This window comes from Salvelinus alpinus, chromosome 2, assembly GCF_045679555.1.
Source record: "Salvelinus alpinus chromosome 2, SLU_Salpinus.1, whole genome shotgun sequence".
Lineage (NCBI taxonomy): Eukaryota > Metazoa > Chordata > Actinopteri > Salmoniformes > Salmonidae > Salvelinus > Salvelinus alpinus.
The window spans coordinates 30,915,332-30,936,570 of record NC_092087.1 but is presented as its reverse complement, the minus strand read 5'-3'; the positions used below and the strand labels follow the sequence as shown (position 1 = coordinate 30,936,570).

At 43.2% G+C, this 21,239-nt stretch overlaps 1 protein-coding gene across 12 annotated transcripts in view; it reads left to right on the top strand.

Moving 5' to 3' along the window:
- Positions 1-21,239, top strand: part of LOC139558805 (voltage-gated potassium channel subunit beta-2) — a 147,342-nt gene that overhangs the window by 40,264 nt on the left and 85,839 nt on the right. For 7 of the 12 annotated variants that reach the window (XM_071374278.1, XM_071374305.1, XM_071374314.1 and 4 more), the window contains one exon: positions 284-325. The exons of 2 other annotated variants lie outside the window; for them this stretch is intronic. In XM_071374278.1, coding sequence (XP_071230379.1) covers positions 284-325 — 42 coding nt within the window. Of the gene's footprint in view, positions 1-283; positions 326-4,433; positions 4,515-16,447; positions 16,831-21,239 lie in introns of those variants that run through there. 3 more of the 12 variants (XM_071374346.1, XM_071374258.1, XM_071374252.1) reach the window with 3 other exon arrangements.

Here is a 21,239-nt window from a genome sequence, read left to right as displayed (position 1 = left end):
GGGTCGGATCTGGGAATTTCGGGTCTGTTGGCATGTGTATATGTTCACCTCTAGTGTGGTGTCTGAGTGTCAGTGAATCACATTCAGGGTCCAGTGATTCACAAGGAATAGTAAAACGTAGTGTAACTAGGCTTTCCTCTCACATGCTACATGTGTTCTTCTACGTTGTTCCCCTTTCTCTCTTGTGGCTTGCTTTTCCCTCCTCCCTTCTGCTACATGTTAATCTAAGGTGTACTCTCTCCTCCTCTCTTCGCTCTCTCTTAATCTCTTCCGCTGGCCTCAGCGCACGCTATGGGAGCCCCAAACGACAGCTGCAGTTCTACAGGTACCCTTCCCTCTCTCTCTCTCGGTCTCTCCCTCTCTCTCTCTTTGTCTGTGTGTTTACAGTGGAACACGGCTCGGACTGCTGCCTCATACTTCTGTCAGTCTGAATCATCCTCTGCACTGATGGTATTTTTTCTAGTCACCGTTTGGCTAATTAGCAGTCAGATTTAGTCTCTGCTGGACACCCAATTGTGCTGTTTGCAATGTTGTTCAGATGCTATGTTGTAGTTTGCATTGCACTCTGCCAAAGACTTTCAAATAGTTATCAGTGTTGCATGTAAAAATGACCTCATACTTCAGTTTGAAGTCTGTACTGTACTCGGCCCTTACCAGTAGTGTGGTATCCGGGTTGTCGGTCTTGCTGTTTCAGAGAGGCATCATCTTTTATGCGCTGAGAGATGAAGCCTTATTCTGCTGATCTGGTTATAAAAAATCCTGACGCTGTAAATGCAGGGTAATGAGCTCTCTATCGGATTTTGATCTCCGAGCCTTCTCTTGCACATTTCTGTCCTTTTTTAAGTGCAATGAGTCCCGCTGCTGCCCTGGCACAGAGAGAGGATCGATCACTGCTTCACTCTCTGTCAGTCTCACACAGACTGGCTAGAAGTGTGATGGGAAGGGCATTTTACCACTTTTCAATAATTTCATCATTGTACACTAAATGGACATGGCAGTTATTTTTCCGGGAATGTGTTGACCTGATGTAATGTGAGAGTATGTTGCATGGCACATTTGAGAGGGAGTGTGTGTGTGTGTGTGAAGCTCCCGACGAACAGTTCTTCTGGTGTCGTTGCTTCCAGAGGCAGTTTTCAGCAAAAAAAAATCCCTTTTTCAGGACCCTGTCTTTAAAAGATAACAGATCTTCATTTTAAAGGGTTTAAACAGTGTTTCCCATGCTTGTTCAATGAACCATAAAAAATGAACATGCACCTGTGGAATGGTCGTTAAGACACTAACAGCTTACAGACGGTAGGCAATTAAGGTCACAGTTATGAAAACTTAGGACACTAAAAAGGCCTTTCTACTGACTCTGAAAAACACCAAAAGAAAGATGCCCAGGGTCCCTCATCTGTGTGAACGTGCCTTAGGCATGCTGCAAGGAGGCATGAGGACTGCAGTTGTGGCCAGGGCAATAAATTGCAATGTCCGTACTGTGAGACGCCTAAGACAGCGCTACAGGGAGACAGGACGGACAGCTGATCGTCCTCACAGTATAACAGACCACGTGTAACAACACCTGCACAGGATCGGTACATCCGAACATCACAACTGCGGTACAGGTACAGGATGGCAACAACAACTGCCTGAGTTACACCAGGAATGCACAATCCCTCCATCAGTGCTCAGACTGGCCGCAATAGGCTGAGAGAGGCTGGACTGAGGGCTTGTAGGCCTGTTGTAAGGCAGGTCCTCACCAGACATCACTGGCAACAACATCGCCTATGGGCACTAACCCACCGTCGCTGGACCAGACAGGCCTGGCAAAAAGTGCTCTTCACTGACGAGTCGCGGTTTTGTCTCACCAGGGGTGATGGTCGGATATGCGGTTATCGTCGAAGGAATGAGCGTTACACCGAGGCCTGTACTCTGGAGCGGGATCAATTTGGAGGTGGAGAGTCCGTCACGGTCTGGGGCGGTGTGTCACAGCATCATTGGATTGAACTTGTCTTTGCATGCAATCGCAACGCTGTGCGTTACAGGGAAGACATCCTCCTCCCTCATGTGGTACCCTTCCTGCAGGCTCATCCTGACATGACAATGCCACCAGCCATACTGCTTGTTCTGTGTGTGATTTCCTGCAAGACCGGAATGTCAGTGTTCTGCCATGGCCAGCGAAGAGCCCGGATCTCAATCCCATTGAGCACGTCTGGGACCTGTTGGATCGGAGGGTGAGGGCTAGCGCCATTCCCCCCAGAAATGTCCGGGAACTTGCAGGTGCCTTGGTGGAAGAGTGGGATAACATCTCACAGCAAGAACTGGAAAATCTGGTGCAGTCCATGAGGAGGAGATGCGCTGCAGTACTTAATGCAGCTGGTGGCCACACCAGATACTGACTGTTACTTTTGATTTTGACCCCCCCCCCCTTTGTTCAGGGACACATTATTCAATTTATGTTAGTCACATGTCTGTGGAACTTGTTCAGTTTGTCTCAGTTGTTGATTCTTATGTTCATACAAATATTTAAATATGTATAATAAAAATAAATTAAAAACGCCGTTGACAGTGAGAGGATGTTTCTTTTTTTGCTCTTTGTGTGTGTGTGTCAAAATTGGTCAAGCTCAGTAAATTTGGTTGGGATTCATTATTGACTGCAATATTGTCTCTGATTTTCAAGCCGATTTAATTCAGGAGTGAGACTGGACCCCCTCAGGAACACTCAACACCTCTTGTAAAGCCATTCTGGTGTGTCTTTGGCATTACAATTTGTGTAATTGTCCCACTATACTAGGGTTAGGTTTTCAGAAGACAGATGCCGGTTTCTCTAACCAGTGAAAAGCATACCCATAACATGATGCTGCAAACACATTACTTGAAAATACATTGGGTTTCACTTTGTGTTGTATTGGCTTTGACCCAAACCTGAAGTTTTTTTGTTTTAAGCCAAAAAGTTTATATCGTTGTCTTGCAGTATTATTTCAGGACCTTGTTTTGAACAGATAATTAAAAATAGTTTTTTTTAACAAAGGCTTCCTTTTCACTTTGTCATACAGGCCAGTAATGTTAAGGGAATGCAATTTTGTGCGACCCTCTGTATTTTCAAGTATTGTGTTGATAGCATCATGTTATGGAATGCTTGTCACCGGCAGGGACTGGGAGGTTTGTCAGGATCAAAATAAATATCAGAGGAGCAAAGCCCAGGTAAAAAGTTTGAGGAAAACCTGCCTCAGTCTTCTTGATACCTAACCCAGAATGTCTGACTTTAAATTTGCTTAAATCAGCTTTCCATCAATGATTCCCAATTAAGTTTCCTGAGCTTGAGCAATTTTCACAAAAACAATGGTTATGTTGACCTAAGAGCTGTGCAGAGTTGGTAGAATCTAATTCACAATCCAATGTAATCACTTTTTAGATTTATTTTAAGGCAGCAAAATCTGACAGCTGTGCAAGGGGTGTATCTCAGTCTGTAGTCTGGTCGGTGGTATTGCGGTCAAGAGATGGCCATTTAATGTTTACGATTTTACACAATGAGGCTTTTAGTATTTCCGGCTCTGACCCTCCTTAACGCTTGTACTATGTCCAGGGGAATGAGGGTTTTCCTGTCAAGGGTAGTCCCTCAACCCGAAACTTCTCAGACTCTGTCTGTCACTCTGGTATTTAGTGAGAATACATTTTTCTCTTTGAATTTGATACTTCATCGTACTTTTTGGTTTGCACAAGGCTCATGGTTTTCCTCCATATTTATTAAATTAATTTTTTAAACCCTTTTATTGAACTAGGAAAGTCAGTTAAGAACAAATTCTTATTTCCAATGACAGCCTAGGAACAGTGGGTTAACTGCCTTGTTCAGGGGCAGAACGGCAGATTTCTACCTTGTCAGCTCGGGGATTCGATCTTGCAACCTTTCGGTTACAAGTCCAACGCTCTAACCACTAGGCTACCTGCCGCCCGAACATGTATGGACTAGGTACTGTGTAGTGATCTTGACCTGACCAGGTATTATCTTTTCAATATGTAATGCAGAAGATTTCTGACTGGGTGTTTTTGTGTGGGTATTTGTGAATAACTTATTTTCCTGTTTTTACATGTCAGTTCTAGGCTGACTTGTAGCCTAGCCTAGCAGATGTATGATGACTGCTAGACATGTGCATGTACTTAACTGTACACACACTCATTATGTTCTGACTGGCTCCTGGTAGTCTTTCCTGTGGAACAACAGAGGCTTTTAGCGCAAAAGCTTTTGTAAATAATTCAGGCCTGATATTATTTGCTGATGTTAGCAGAAGCAAGATGAGGTACTAAATGACATAAATGGATTTCCTCCATGAGATCTAACAGGGAAGGGGGGTGGTGTTGCTGATGGTATAGGGCAGAGTGGTGGGAGGGCACTTTCTCATCCACTAATTGGTTTAGACAGTTAAGACACTCCCAGTTTGGGTGGACACGCTGCAACGCTGCAGGCAGTGTGTGTTTATAAGAGCCGGCTGGCACTTTACCACCCTCTCATGAGCCGGCCTCCTAGAAATCATCAGGTGAGTTTGAGCAAAGACCATTGACCACTGCTTGTATATGTTTGAGTGCACTGTGTGAGGGGTGCTGGCTGGATGAGTGTGTGTATGTGTAGTTTGGAGCAGATGCATGCTGCCTGGCTTGGAACCCCTCTCCCTCTTTCTCTATGGGCGGTGGAGTCCACTGGCCTGGAAGGACAGGGAAAGCTGGAGAACTGGAAGACACCTACGCCCTTGATGGCAAACATGGAAAGACTTCAGGATTTTATGTAGCTTTTTTTCAGTTGATTCTAAGCTGAGCAGGACGTTAGATGGAGGCTGTGCTTTGCGGCAGGGTTAATACCACAGCTTTCCTTCAGCAGACTGGGAGCGAAACAAAGTGCTGTTTAAGTGTCTGCATCAGTCAATATACTTTAGGGATCAATAGCAGTTTAATGTCTTCGGACTTCCGTTGTAGATCTACAGGGTAAAATGTCCTGAATCCCAGGTGCTGTAAAGCTAAATGGTTTTTTTTTTCACTACAAAGGCAATGATGACAGGCTGACAGAACTCCCAGCCTGAACAGTGCTAATTTGTCCAAAATGGGCATAAGAACACTTCTTAAGTTGCACTTTGTAAGGTTCTTGTTCAGTGTTTCACCAGAGCGTGGATGGAAATTTTAAAATCGTAATTTGAAACATTTCAGGTGCTTTACTGGCACTTTTTGTTTAGCTATGGATAAAGTATTCAATCTGAGCTGAATTGTCACACTAGCAAAGACCATTTCATTTTATGTGAAATATGTTGCTTGATATAACAATTCAAGTTATGCTGTAATCAGTGTCAGATCATGCAATAATCTGTAGACTAGCCCATTTTATGATCTGTTTAGTCTTTTGTCTCATTACTGAGGACATACACTGAGTGTACAAAACATTATGCTCTTTCCATGAGACTGACCAGGTGAAAGCTATGATCAGCTATTGATGTCACTTCAATCAGTGTAGGTGAAGTTGAGACCGGTTAAAGAAGGATTTTTAAGCCTTTAGACAATTGAGACATGGATTGTGTGTGTGCCATTCAGAGGGTGAATGTGCAAGACTAAAGAGGTGTGCCTTTTCATGCTCAACAGTGTCCAGTGTTTATCAAGAATGGTCCGACATTCAGCCAACTTGACAACTGTAGGAAGCATTGGAGTCAACATGGGCAAGCATCCCTGTGGAACAATTTTGACAAAGCTTTTGAGTTCATGCCCTGACGAATTGAGGCTGTTCTGGGGGCAAGAGGGGGGGTGCAACTCAATATTAGGAAGGTGTTCTTAATGTTTTGTACATTCAGTGTATATTCTGCATAGCATTATCAAAGGGAAATAAGCTGTGTATTGTCTATTACAATACCTTTAACACTGATGCCCACTAGTGACAGGATTGAGCACAGCGCTTTCTCTACAGCATCGCTTTCTCTACAGCATTGCTGCCATGGCTCATGGCTCTTTCGTGGTGCACGGGTCAACTATTTGTGCACCCGCCCGCAATTGCTAATAACCCATCTTCAACCGCCTGAGTATATGTGATAAAGTGTCAATCTGAGGCCCGCTCCCGACCTAAACCCGCTAGTATAGAAAATGCACTGTTGGCTACAGACACTTGAATTTTTTTTACAGGAGGTGCAGTATTATTATTTATTGTGCCTGATTTAGATATGTGTCTTCCTATAATTTGCGACATTTTAGTAGGCTATTTATTAGTCAACTTGTCTATAATTAGATACATACAGCTTTCTTCTGTCATTTGCTGCCCTAGAAGACTAAATGAACACTTGCTCACCAGAATGTCATAAATCAATACACTGAATGCTTCAATCTAGTTGACATCAGTAAATGTTTCTGTCATCTCTGCTTCTTTTGCAGAACAATGACGTTTAGGGACCAGGGAGAAAATGCAATTACAAAAAAAAAAAAAAAGGGAAAACATTTCTGTGCATAATGTCCAAATGGCATCAGCTTGACTAAGGAAATAGCAAGCTGTGCAAACATGACACATGTTTCTGATAAGAGTTCAGTTTGCCTTGGATGCATATTTTATTTGATTGAAATACTTTCAGCTTTTATGATGCTGATAAAGATGGCACTCTCTACAGACGGTCCCTGACTGCACATTCGCATTCTCTCAAGATGCTTAAAGAAATAATTAATGTTTCTCCACTCCTGTTCCCGATTCATTTATTTTTTTTGCCTACATTTGGTGTATTATTTTAGTGCAAGAAATGCTCAATTCTGCAGGAGTTAATATGAAGGCTACATGCGAGGTTATAGACCAACAGTCAGTGTCCAAATTTCAGTTTCCTTTTAACCCATCTGAACGGTAGGCAACAGTTCCCTTGACATGCCATAGGCCTATTTCAAGTCCCCGTCTTGTGACTGTCGAATTTGAATAGTGCCTCAATCATCACACATAGCATTATCACTGCTATCATTCTCTTTTACCGCTTCACCAAATATTTTCCAAACATGACTTTTCTGGCCCTCCCTTTCAGCTCTCCATTTAGCAGTTTTTCTCTTATTGAATTAAACTCGGATATTTTTCCTTTTTGCCTCCATGGATAATTTTTTTTTTTTTGTTGCCCTTTCCCAAATGCATTTGGCGATTGTCATGTAGGCTATTTGGCATGTGTATAGTTAAGCCCTAAAGCTTAGGCATACGCACTAATGCCAGACAGCCTAAAACAATGATAGAAATGTAGCCTATAGATATAAATTGCGCTAGAATTATAAATGTATGGATTTAAGGTATTTTCTATTTATTCAACCCTTTGTTTATCAACAAGAAGAGTGGATTTGATAGCAAATAGACAAGTGGTTAAATATGTAATTACTGAAGTACTGTGCATTCCCTAAATACTTTTTCCACATTTTGTTACGTTACAGCCTTATTCTAAAATTGATGAGTAAAGTGTTTATTTAATCCATCTACACACAATACCCCATAATGACAAAGCGAAACAGGTTTGTAGAAATGTTTGCATATTTCTATTTAAAAAAAGAGCCCCTATTTACAAAAGTATTCAGACCCTTTGCTACGAGACTCAGTTGAGCTCAGGTGCATCCTGTTTCCATTGATCATCCTTGAGATGTTTCGATTGGAGTCCACGTGGTAAATTCAGTTGATTGGACATGATTTGGAAAGGTACACACCTGTGTATATAAGGTCCCACAGTTGACATTGCATGTCAGAGAGAGAAAAAACAAGCCATGAGGTTTAAGGAATTGTCCATATAGCTCCGAGACAGGATTGGGTTGAGGCACAGATCTGGGGAAGGGTACCAAAACAATTCTGCAGTATTGAAGGTCCCCAAGAACACCTTGGTCCCATCATTCTTGAATGGAAGACGTTTGGACCCACCAAGACTCTTTCTAGATCTGGCAGCCCTGCCAAACTGAGCAATCGGGGTAGAAGGGCCTTGGTCAGGGAGGTGACCAAGAACCCAATGGTCACTGACAGAGCTCCAGACTTCCTCTGTGGAGATGGGAGAACCTTCCAGAAGGACAACCATCTCTGCAGCACTCCACCAATCAGGCCTTTATGGTATAGTGGCCAGATGGAAGCCACTCCTCAATCAAAGGCAAATGATAGCCCACTTGGAGTTTGCCTAAAGGACTCTCAGATCATGAGAAACCAGACACTGGTCTGATGAAACCAAGATTGAACTGTCTTGCCTGAATGCCAAGTATCATGTCTGGAGGAAACCTGGAACCATCCCTACTTTGAAGCATGGTGATGGCAGGGTCATGCTGTGGGGATGTTTTTCAGCTGCACGGACTGGGAGACTAGTCAGGATCGAGGGAAAGATGAACGGCGCAAAGTACAGCGAGATCCTTGATGAAAACCTGCTCAGGACCTCAGACTGGGGCGAAGGTTCACTTTCGAACAGGACAATGACCCTAAGTACACAGCCAAGAGTGGCCCAGCCAGAGCCCAGACTTGAACCTGATCTAATATCTGTGCAGCGACGCTCCCCATCCAACTTGACAGAGCTTGAGTAGAATGGGAGAAACTCCGCAAATACAAGTGTGCCAAGCTTGTAGCGTCATAGCCAAGAAGACTCGAGGCTGTAATCGCTGCCAAAGGTGCTTCAACAAAGATCTGAGTAAAGTGTTACTGTATTACTTATGTAAATGTGAAATTTCCTTATTCACCCCTAATTTCATCACATCAAATTACAATCTTGTCTAATCGCTGCAACTCCCAAACAGGTTCGGTAGAGGCGAAGGTTGAGTCATGCGTCTAACGAAACTTGACCCGCCAAACCGCACTAGTTAACACCCACCCTCATAACCCGGAAGCCAGCCGCACCAATGTGTCGGAGGAAACACTGTTCAACTGATGACCGAAGTCAGTCTGCATGCGCCCCACAAGGAGTTGATAAAACACGATGAGCCAACTAAAGCCCCCCCGGCCAAACCCTCACCCGGACGACGCTGGGCGAATCTTAATTTTTTCTAAACCAGTTTTTTCTTTGTTATTGGGTATTGTGTGTAGATTGATGAGGGGGGGACCATTTTATCAATTTTAGAATAAGGCTGTAACGTAACAAAATGTGGAAAAGGTCAAGTGGTCTAAATACGTTCCTGTGTGTGTGCGCACACAGTGGCAAGAAAAAGTATGTGAACCCTTTGGAATTACCTTGACTTCTGCATAAATTGGTCATAAAATTTGATCTGATCTTCATCTTTTTCTTTCTTAATCTTTATTTAACTAGGCAAGTCAGTTAAAAACAAATTCTTAACTGCCTACCCCGGCCAAACCCAGACGACGCTGGGCCAATTGTGCGCCGCCCTGTGGGACTCCCAATCACGGCCGGATGTGAGGCAGCCTGGATTCAAACCAGGTACTGCAGTGACGCCTCTTGCACTGGGATGCAGTGTCTTAGACCACTGCGCCACTCGGGAGCCAATTTAAGTCACGACAGTCTGCTTAAACTAATAACACACAAACAATACGTTTTCATGTCTTTATTGAACAAACCGTGTAAACATTCACAGTGCAGGGTGGGAAAAGTATGTGAATCCTTGTATTTAATAACTGGTTGAACCTCCTTTTGGCAGCAATAACCTCAACCAAATGTTGAGGATCAGACCTGCACAGCGGTCAAGAGGAATTTTCGACCGTTCCTCTTTACAAAACTGTTTCAGTTCAGCAATATTCTTGGGATGTCTGGTGTGAACCGCGCTCTTGAGGTCATGCCACAGCATCTCAATTGGGTTGCGTTTTGGGTCGTTGTCCTGTTGCATGACCCAACTTATGTTGAGCTTCAATTGGCGGATATGTCTTGATTAACTTGGGAATTCATTTTTCCGTCGACGATAGCAAGCTGTCCAGGCCCTGAGGCAGCAAAGCAGCTCCAAACCATGATGCTCCCTCCACCATACTTTACAGTTGGGATGAGGTTTTGATGTTGGTGTGCTGTGCCTTTTTCCCTCCACACATAGTATTGTGTGTTCCTTCCAAACAACTCAACTGTAGTTTCATCTGTCAACAGAATATGTTGCCAGCAGCGCTGTGGAACATCCAGATGCTCTTTTGCAAACTTCAGACGTGCAGCAATGTTTTTTTTGGACAGCAGTGGCTTCTTCTGTGGTGCCCTCCCATGAACACCATTCTTGTTTATTGTTTTGCGTATCGTAGACTTGTCAACAGAGATGTTAGCATGTTCCAGCAAGTCTTTAGCTAACACTCTAGGATTCTTCTTAACGTCACTAAGCGTTCTGCACTGTGCTCTTGGTCATCTTTGCAGGACGGCCACTCCTAGGGAGAGTAGCAACAGTGCTGAACTTTCTCCCTTTATAGACAATTTGTCTTACCTTGGACTGATGAATATTAAGGCTTTTAGAGATACTTTTGTAACCCGTTCCAGTTTTATGCAAGTCAACCATTCCTAATCTTGGGTCTTCTGAGATCTCTTTTGTTTGAGGCATGGTTAACATCAGGCAATAATTCTTGTGAATAGCAAACTCAAATTTTGTGATTTATTTTATATAAGGCAGGGCAGCCCTAACCAACATCTCCAATCTCATCTCAATGATTGTACTCCAGGTTAGCAATTAGCTTTTGGAGATGTCATTAGCCTTGGGGTTCACATACTTTTCCCAACCTACACTGTAAATGTTTAAATGATGTATTCAATATAGACTAGAAAAATGCAATAATGTGTGTGTTGGTAGTTTAAGCAGACTGTTTGTCTTGTGACTTAAAATTAGATCTGATCTTCATCTATGACCAATTTATGCAGAATTCCAGATAATTCCTACGGGTTGACATACTTTTTCTTGCCACTCTACACTACTGGTCAAAAGTTTTAGAACACCTACTCATTCAAGGGTTTTTCTTTATTTTTTTACTGTTTTCTACATTGTAGAATAATAGTGAAGACATCCAAACTATGAAATAACGCATATGGAATCATGTGGTAACCAAAAAAGTGTTAAACAAATCTAAATAGATTTTAGATGATTCAAATAGCCACCCTTTGCCTTGACAACTTAGCACACTCTTGCCGGTCTCTCAACCAGCTTCATGAGGTAGTCAACAGGAATGCATTTCAATTAACAGGTGTGCCTTGTTAAAAGTTCATTTGTGGAATTTATTTTCTTAATGTGTTTGAGCCAATCAGTTGTTGTGACATGTTGGGGGGGTAATACAGAAGATAGCCCTATTTGGTAAAATACCAAGCACATATTATGGCAAGATCAGCTTAAATAAGCAAAGAGAAACGACAGTCCATCATTACTTTAAGACATGAAGGTCAGTAAGACATGAAGGTCAGTCAATACAGAACATTTCATGAACTTTTTAAAGTTTATTCAAGTACAGTCGCAAAAACCATCAAGCGCTATGATGAAACTGACTCATGAGGACTGCCACAGGAAAGGAAGACCAGAGTTACCTCTGCTGCAGAGGATGAGTTACCAGCCTCAGAAATTGCAGTCCAAATAAATGCTTAAGTTTAACAGACACATCTCAACATCAACTGTTCAGAGGAGACTGCGTGAATCAGGCCTTTGTGGTCGAATTGCTGCAAAGAAACCACTACTAAAGGACACCAATAAGAAGAAGAGACTTACTTGAGCCAAGAAACATGAGCAATGGACATTCGACCGGTGGAAATTTGTTCTTTGGTCTGGAGTCCAAATTGGAGATTGTTGGTTCCAACCGCTGTGTCTTTGTGAGACCACATACTGAAGGAAAAGCAGCCAACAAGTGCTCAGCAAATGTGGGAACTCCTTTAAGACTGTTGGAAAAGCATTCCAGGTGAAACTGGTTGAGACAATGCTAAGAGTGTGCAAAGCTGTCATCAAGGCATAGGGTGGCTTTTTGAAGAAAATCAAAATATATTTTAACAGTGGGATGGGCATAGGATGTTTTATACAGTGGGGAGAACAAGTATTTGATACACTGCCGATTTTGCAGGTTTTCCTACTTACAAAGCATGTAGAGGTCTGTAATTTTTATCATAGGTACACTTCAACTGTGAGAGACGGAATCTAAAACAAAAATCCAGAAAATCACATTGTATGATTTTTAAATAATTAATTTGCATTTTATTGCATGACATAAGTATTTGATCACCTACCAACCAGTAAGAATTCCGGCTCTCACAGACCTGTTAGTTTTTCTTTAAGAAGCCCTCCTGTTCTCCACTCATTACCTGTATTAACTGCACCTGTTTGAACTCGTTACCTGTATAAAAGACACCTGTCCACACACTCAATCAAACAGATTCCAACCTCTCCACAATGGCCAAGACCAGAGAGCTGTGTAAGGACATCAGGGATAAAATTGTAGACCTGCACAAGGCTGGGATGGGTTACAGGACAATAGGCAAGCAGCTTGGTGAGAAGGAAACAACTGTTGGCGCAATTATTAGAAAATGGAAGAAGTTCAAGATGACGGTCAATCACCCTCGGTCTGGGGCTCCATGCAAGATTTCACCTCGTGGGGCATCAATGATCATGAGGAAGGTGAGGGATCAGCCCAGAACTACACGGCAGGACCTGGTCAATGACCTGAAGAGAGCTGGGACCACAGTCTCAAAGAAAACCATTAGTAACACACTACGCCGTCATGGATTAAAATCCTGCAGCGCACGCAAGGTCCCCCTGCTTAAGCCAGTGCATGTCCAGGCCTGTCTGAAGTTTGCCAATGACCATCTGGATGATCCAGAGGAGGAATGGGAGAAGGTCATGTGGTCTGATGAGACAAAAATAGAGCTTTTTGGTCTAACTCCACTCACCGTGTTTGGAGGAAGAAGAAGTATGAGTACAACCCCAAGAACACCATCCCAACCGTGAAGCATGAAGGTGGAAACATCATTCTTTGGGGATGCTTTTCTGCAAAGGGGACAGGACGACTGCACCGTATTGAGGGGAGGATGGATGGGGCCATGTATCGCGAGATCTTGGCCAACAACCTCCTTCCCTCAGTAAGAGCATTGAAGATGGGTCGTGGCTGGGTCTTCCAGCATGACAACGACACGAAGCACACAGCCATGGCAACTAAGGAGTGGCTCCGTAAGAAGCATCTCAAGGTCCTGGAGTGGCCTAGCCAGTCTCCAGACCTGAACCCAATAGAAAATCTTTGGAGGGAGCTGAACGTCCGTATTGCCCAGCGACAGCCCCGAAACCTGAAGGATCTGGAGAAGATCTGTAGGGAGGAGTGGGCCAAAATCCCTGCTGCAGTGTGTGCAAACCTAGTCAAGAACTACAGGAAACGTATGATCTCTGTAATTGCAAACAAAGGTTTCTGTACCAAATATTAAGTTCTGCTTTTCTGATGTATCAAATACTTATGTCATGCAATAAAATGCAAATTAATTACTTAAAAATCATACAATGTGATTTTCTGGATTTTTGTTTTAGATTCCGTCTCTCATAGTTGAAGTGTACCTATGATAAAAATTACAGACCTCTACATGCTTTGTAAGTAGGAAAACCTGCAAAATCGGCAGTGTATCAAATACTTGTTCTCCCCACTGTATATGTGGGATGGGCATAGGGAGGTTTTATATATGTGGGATGGGCATAGGGAGGTTTTATATATGTGGGATGGGCATAGGCTGTTTTATATATGTGGGATGGGCATAGGGAGGTTTTATATATGTGGGATGGGCATAGGGAGGTTTTATATATGTGGGATGGGCATAGGGAGGTTTTATATATGTGGGATGGGCATAGGGAGGTTTTATATATGTGGGATGGGCATAGGGAGGTTTTATATATGTGGGATGGGCATAGGGAGGTTTTATATATGTGGGATGGGCATAGGATGTTTTATATATGTGGGATGGGCATAGGATGTTTTATATATGTGGGATGGGCATAGGGATTGGTTACTACATGAGTTTTGATGTCTTCACTATTATTCTACAATGTAGAAAATGGTAAAAAATAATAATATATAATTAAAAACCTTGAATGAGTAGGTGTTCTAAAACTTTTGACCTGTAGTGTGTTATTTAAAAAAATTATATATATTTTTATGGCACACGAGACAACTGTCTGATTCATGCTAATCCATTGCGGAGGCTGAGACTAATCCTTTGCTGAGAAAGTGGAGAAAATCGAATTAGCTCTCAACCTTTGGTCAGATCCACGCACAGTACGAATTGTGTTCACTGATGCCTTTTGGTGCGTGTATTAAAAAAAAAAAAAAAAAAAAAAAAAAAAGTTTTTACCATCACAACTTGAAGCTTTAACTTCTAGTTGCACACAATCCCGGATCCGGGAGCACCCCCATCAGTAAAAAAGCTGACTAGCATAGCCTAGCATAGCGTCACAAGTAAATACTAGCATCTAAATATCATTAAATCACAAGTCCAAGACACCAGATGAAAGATACACATCTTGTGAATCCAGCCATCATTTCTGATTTTTAAAATGTTTTACAGGGAAGACACAATATGTAAATCTATTAGCTAACCACGATAGCAAAAGACACAACTTTTTTTTCCCACCATTTTTTTCCTGCATAGGTAGCTATCACAATTTCGACCAAATAAAGATATAAATAGCCACTAACCAAGAAACAACTTCATCAAATGACAGTCTGATAACATATTTATTGTATAGCATATGTTTTGTTAGAAACATTTGCATATTTCAGGTATAAATCACAGTTCTACATTGCAGCTGCAATCTGAAATAGTGCCGAAGCAGCCAGAATAATTACAGAGACCAACGTCAAATACCTAAATACTCATCATAAAACATTTCTGAAAAATACACAGCGTACAGCAAATGAAAGACCAACATCTTGTGAATCCAACCAATATTTCAGATTTTTTAAGTGTTTTACAGCGAAAACACAATATAGCATTATATTAGCTTACCACAATAGCCAGAAACACAAGCCGTTTACCAGCAGCAAAGGTTAGCGATCCTAACAAACCAGCAAAAGATATATAATTTTTGACTAACCTTCATATACTTCATCAGATGACAGTCCTGTAACATCATATTACACAATGCATATAGGAGTTGTTCGAAAATGTGCATATTTAACGGCACAAATCGTGGTTATACAATGCGAAATGTAGCCAAACTTGAAGCAATCTGTCCGGCGCCATCTTGGAGAGGCACCTAATCTAATCAATAACTAATCGTAAACTTGACAAAAAAATACAGGTTGGACAGCAAATGAAAGATACATTAGTTCTTAATGCAACCGCTGTGTTAGATTTTTAAAATTAACGTTACTCGACATACAGCGTGCGTTACAGCGAGACCATGCCGAAATTAATGGCAGACTAATAATTTTACATTTTTCCACAGAAATACGAATTAACATCATAAATAGCTCTTACTTTTTGATGAGCTTCCATCAGAATCTTGGGCAAGTGGTCCTTTGTCCAGAACAATCGTCTTTTGGTTGAAAGATGTCCTCTACTCCTGTAGAATTAGCTGCTAACGCCAGCGATGTACCGGAGAGGTGCCCAACTCGCGATAACGCCTGACAAAGAAACTCCAGAAAATCGCAATAAACTGATATAAGTCGGTTTAAATTAACTACCTTATGAAGTTTTTAAGACAAAAAACAAATTAAATCAGAGCCGGAGATATAGAACTGCTAAACCGAAAGCTTTTCAGGACGCCATGCTTGGTGTCCCTCCTGCGTCAGGCCCCGCGTCGAAAAGGTCGGTCCTTCCGTTCCAAGAGGCTTTATACTCCCCCAGATGGTGCTATCCAATCCATTCAAAGTCTCACCGCTTACTGACATCTAGGGGAAGGCGTATGCAGTGCATGTAGCCCCATAGCTTACAAGGGAATTTATAAACCGACCCTGGAACAGAGACCTCGATTTCAGAAATCTCACTTCTTGACAGGAAGTGTGCTGCAGAGTTCTGTTTCACTCAGAGAAATAATTCAAACGGTTTTAGAAACTAGAGAGTGTTTTCTATCCAATAGTAATAATAATATGCATATTGTACGAGCAAGAATTGAGTACGAGGCAGTTTAATTTGGGAACAAATTCTTTACAAAGTGCAAATAGCACCCCCTATTGACAAAAGGTTTTAACAGGGTTTTGGGTGCTGGCTAGTTGTCAGAAGGTTTGTCTCTTGGCTCTCTCCCTACATCCAAGTAGAAAACCTAGAACGGTGTCTGCCTGCCCTGGCCCATGTCTGAATGTCTCCTCCTCCTGCTGTCCCCAATGCACGGTCCTGCTCCTTAGTTAACCACAAGGCGGTCAGCTGAATGCACCCTATCAGTTTAACCCTGCCATTGTGTGTCTTTCCTGGGGGGTGGTGCCGTGACTCTGATTACACGATGCATGGCTGTGTGATACTGCTGCCCCCGAGCAGAGCAGGAGAGCTCTTATGGGAGTAGTCCGGCGCTATTTAAGGAGGTGGCTGTGTCCTGCTGGCTCCTAGTTCCTGTCTCAGACCCACTTTTCTCTCTCACTGAGTGGTGGGTCGCTGCGGCAACAGCAAGAGTAGGGGGGATGTTTGCGGGAGGGTTGTCAGGGGGTCAGCCTCCCTGGGCGGCAGTGAGGCGTCAATCCATGTACGCTCATTCCGAAAACCTACAGATCCCCAAACCAGGCAGGCCGGGCAGTGTTATACGGAAAAGCAGCAGCAGCGGCAGTGGCAAGATGCTGTCCATGTCATACAGCGAGAGCATGCGGAGTGGCATTAGCCGCTACCACTCGGACCAGGGCCTAAACCAGCCACGGCCCACCGACCCAGGGGAGCTGCAGCGCCTCAGGGAGCAGAGGCATGCCGCTCAGGTCAAGAACATGGAGGACTTCCTGAAGATGAACGGCCTGGCCCTGGAGGAGTGTGTGTCCTACCAGACTGGCATGAAGTACAGGTAAGGTCAGGGCATACCTGGGGCTGGGTAGGTGAGACCTAATGATTGGCTTAATGGGCAGGTGAGACTTGAAGACAGGCTGTTGCTGACCAGGTAGCAGAGTATACTGTATGGGTACAGGCAAGAGGAGTGGGTGTGAGGAAGGTTCTGTAGACCACCTGAGGCTCAGGCAAATTACAATTGTCTACTTTGTGCTACGTTTACTGCCCACCTTGCTCTCTGTCATTTTTTTAATCCAGGCTAAGGAGCTGCTTATTTACCTGTTCTGAGGAAAGACTTTGACGTAATGAATCACAGTGCGGATCAAATGTATGGGTTAATGCCACTGTATTAGTATGAATAGAGCTGTTTCACTAGTGGTATGATGCTGTGCAGCGTTGGACTCTCCTCTGGCCAGACTGCTCTTTATGGTACTGGCTCTCGTTTTATTTTAATCATCTAGGTCGCTGGCATATTTCCCCAACAAGATGGGAAGGACACACTGCTCCATAAGGATTTACCTGACCCCCCCCCCCCCCCCCCTCCTTTCCCCCCCTGAACAGCCAGAGCGAAGATTCTCCCTGTCACTCTGGCCCCACTTCACCACTCTGAGTAGTCAAATGGTAGACATGTTGTCGTGTTCTGAGAGGTTAGGTTACATACTGTACATGAACTATGTGATAACATGCGACTCTTGCAGTGTGGTTTGCGCATGGCTAACCCTAATCTGTTAACCCTAAACGAAAGTTTTGCGTAATTGGTCAGATGCTCGAGTGAGTTCTGGGTCCGTACTTGTTAAGAGAAGCGATAGAACGAGGATCGGAACCAGAATGAAGAGCTTTACCCTCTCTTTGCACGTTAAGGGAAAGTTTATGGGCCAAATGTCCCATTCCCTTCTGAAATTAAAATGATGCTAACACCTGTGAAATCGTTATTTGTCCAATTTAACCAGTGATGAAAAACCCAAACACTGGAACTAATGCTGCTCGATCTCGCACATCCTGTGGTATCATGACAGATCTATGGTACCATGTATGTTTACGTAGTCTGTCCACGAGAGATTCATCTAATCCCTAACTTTCACCCCAACCTAAACCAGAGTGATAAGGTTCAATAAGGCTTCAACCTCAGTACTGTCCGGTATAATGTGTGCAGTTTGGCATTAACAGTAGTGTGGTCCACATCCTCTAACAATTAGCAGTCTGTGTGTAGTACATGAGTCAGCCATGATGTGAATCAGGCCCCACTGCATTGTCACTAATGACAAGGTCTGTAAAGCAGGGGTAGCCTACCTGCTGCGGTCTTAACCCAGTGCAGGGATGGTTTTGTCTGAAGACTGGTGTAGCAGCTGTTTGGAGGATGGGCAGGGATGGCTTGTCTGAAGTCCGGGAATACTGTTGTTGTTTTGACTAAGGCCAGTGATGTCTGTTATTCTTTTGTCTATAGTAAGGGATGATTGCTGTCTGTTCCCAGGGGTCAGAGGCAGTTGGGTGGCCAACCAGGCAGCGTTGCGTGCCATTGGTGGACTGCAGGCCCCATTTGTTCATGTGCTGTAAATCTCACTCATTGTTCCGTGGCGGGCTGACTGATATAGAGCATTGTGACGAGGCAGGTAAGAGGGGTTACAAGGAGCTCTATGGTGCCTCTCCCATATTCAAACCAGAGTCCCTCTGAGTGCTGACTTCATCCCTTTGTCCTCTGCAGTCTGTCATTTTCCCCCAGTTGTCCATGATGGGTTTTACTCATTGTGTATACACAAAGGTCTTCGTCTGGCTTATGGTACAGTATGTAGCTACTGGTGTTTGTTACCAAATATATTGAAGGATAACCCAGCTAGCTCTTGTATCCTGATCAGTGTACAATTCTGTAATTAGGGCTGCAATTAGGTCAGCACAGCAGATGATAACGCCACTCATCATTATTTGTTTGTGGTCAGAGCCAGAGGAGCAATACTATTGAGCTGTTCTACCTGACAGGCTGCTACACTACATTACACTTCTGACATGAGTCCACGAGACATGGACAGATATCGATACTGTACCGTAAACCAGACTCAGCCCTTTATATACACTGAGTGTACATTAAGAACACCTGCTCTTTCCATGAGACTGAGCAGGTGAAAGATATGATTCCTTATTGATGTCAATTGGTAAATCGGTGTAGATGAATGGGAGGAGACGGGTTAAAGGGGTTTTAAGCTTTGAGACAATTGAAACATGGATTGTTTATGTGTGCCCTTCAGAGGGTGAATGGGCAAGACAAAAGTTAAGTGCTTTTGAAAGGGGTATGGTAGGAGGTGCCAGACACACCGGTTTGTGTCAAGAACGGCAACGCTGCTGGGGAATTCACACTCCAGTTTCCCGTATTAGAGGTCGACCGATTAATCGGAATGGCCGATTTAATGTTTTCATAACAATCGGAAATCTGTATTTTTTTTATACCTTTACTTAACTAAGCAAGTCAGTTAAGAACACATTCTTATTTTCAATGACGGCCTAGGAACGGTGGGTTAACTGCCTTGTTCAGGGGCAGAACGACAGATTTTTACCTTGTCAGCTCGGGGATTCAATCTTGCAACCTTACGGTTAACTAGTTCCAACGCTCTAACCACCTGCTTTACATTGCACTCCACGAGGAGCCTGCCTGTTACGCGAATGCAGTAAGCCAAGGTAAGTTGCTAGCTAGCATTAAACTTATGTTATAAAAAAAACAATCATAATCACTAGTTAACTACACATGGTTGATGATATTACTAGTTTATCTAGCGTGTCCTGCGTTCGTATAATCGGTGCGAAACGACTGTCGTTGCTCCAACGTGTACCTAACCATAAACATCAATGCCTTAATTTCTTTGGGATACCCCTTCCCCTTTTCTCTCAATTTCCGCCTGAAGACATACCCAAATCTAACTGTCTGTAGCTCAGGCCCAGAAGCAAGGATAGGCATATTATTGGTATCATTTGAAAGGAAACACTCTGAAATTTGAATATAGGAGAATATAACACCATAGATCTGGTAGAAGAAAATACAAGGAATTAAACATACGTTTTCTGTTTTTATTGTTGTTGCATCTTTCAACTGAACAAGAACAGGCAAACATTCAGATATGATGCTGGGGATAATTTTGATGCAGAACATAAGAGGGCAACAGTATTTGAAAAATGTTTCAAAAAGATATCTTCAGGAACGAGTGTGCTACATGACATTGAGCATGTAGTCACCCAGGTGTCCCACACAAGTTGCCCAAATGTACACAAGTGGCCAAATTGGTACAGTGATACATTTTGAAGTAAATGACTATATACAAAATACTAAAATGCTAGTCTAAACACACCAAAAAATGAAAATTTGAAAAAATTAAAAAGGGTAACTATAACAAGGGTAACTATTTACACACATTCAATGTATAATATACAATATTGTGAAGACCCTCAGTCCTATACATAATATTGTTCTGCTGATGCCATGCCCAATAGCAGTCTCTTTCTGCTGTAAAGCAGAGGGTTACTGAACAAGTGGTGCAGGTGATGGGGCATTTCCTGTGACAAAGCACACATTGACACCTCCCCACTGTGCCCTTTTTGCCCTGAGGCACATTCATGCCTGCAGAGAAGAATCTGGGCAGGTGAACAGCACTGGTTGGAGCAGAGGAGGTAGAGGGGACAGAAGGTGCTGCAGTAGACTTGCTGTAGCAAGCAAGCTCCTGGATGAGCAGCTTTCGGAAGGCTAGCTGTGAGATGTGGGGCTGTCCACAGCTCTTAGCCATTTCCTTCTGGAGGATGAAGGAATTCACCACTGCAATGTCAATGAAATGATAGAAAAATGTCTTGTACCATTTCATTGTCTTGTGGAGCACATTGTAGTAGCCAATCAGTGCATCTGACAGGTCCACACCTCCCATGCTCTTGTTGTAGTCGTTGATAGCTGCAGGACATTGGAGTGGAGGCGCCACATCCTCCTCCAGCACAGAGTGCCCATGACCCTCCTCCTCTCTGATTGCAGGTTTCTCTTCCCCATCTCCGCTTCTTTGTCACAGACTTCACACCTGGCAGGGCGGGGGTAGGTGTGGAGCCGGAGACAGCAGGGGTCCGGCTAGATGAACGAGCTCCTGTGGGGGAAGGGCACCTTGGCAGTGGGGGCTCCCAATCAGAATCGGAGGGACTGTGTAATAGACACAGACAATATATAGAGTAGGGAAACTAAATCATTTTGGTGATCTGGTTCTATTCCATGTTTAGATAAAATACATGTAAAAAATCTCATACAGACACAGATTATATATAGAGTAGGGAAACAATCATTTTGGTATTATTTTCAAACAACGGCATGAGAGTTACTTACCAATCGAGAATTGCGTCATCTCCATACAAAAACATTTCTTCAAATTGGGAGTCCAAACTTGTCCCACAATCTGATACATCTTCTTGTAA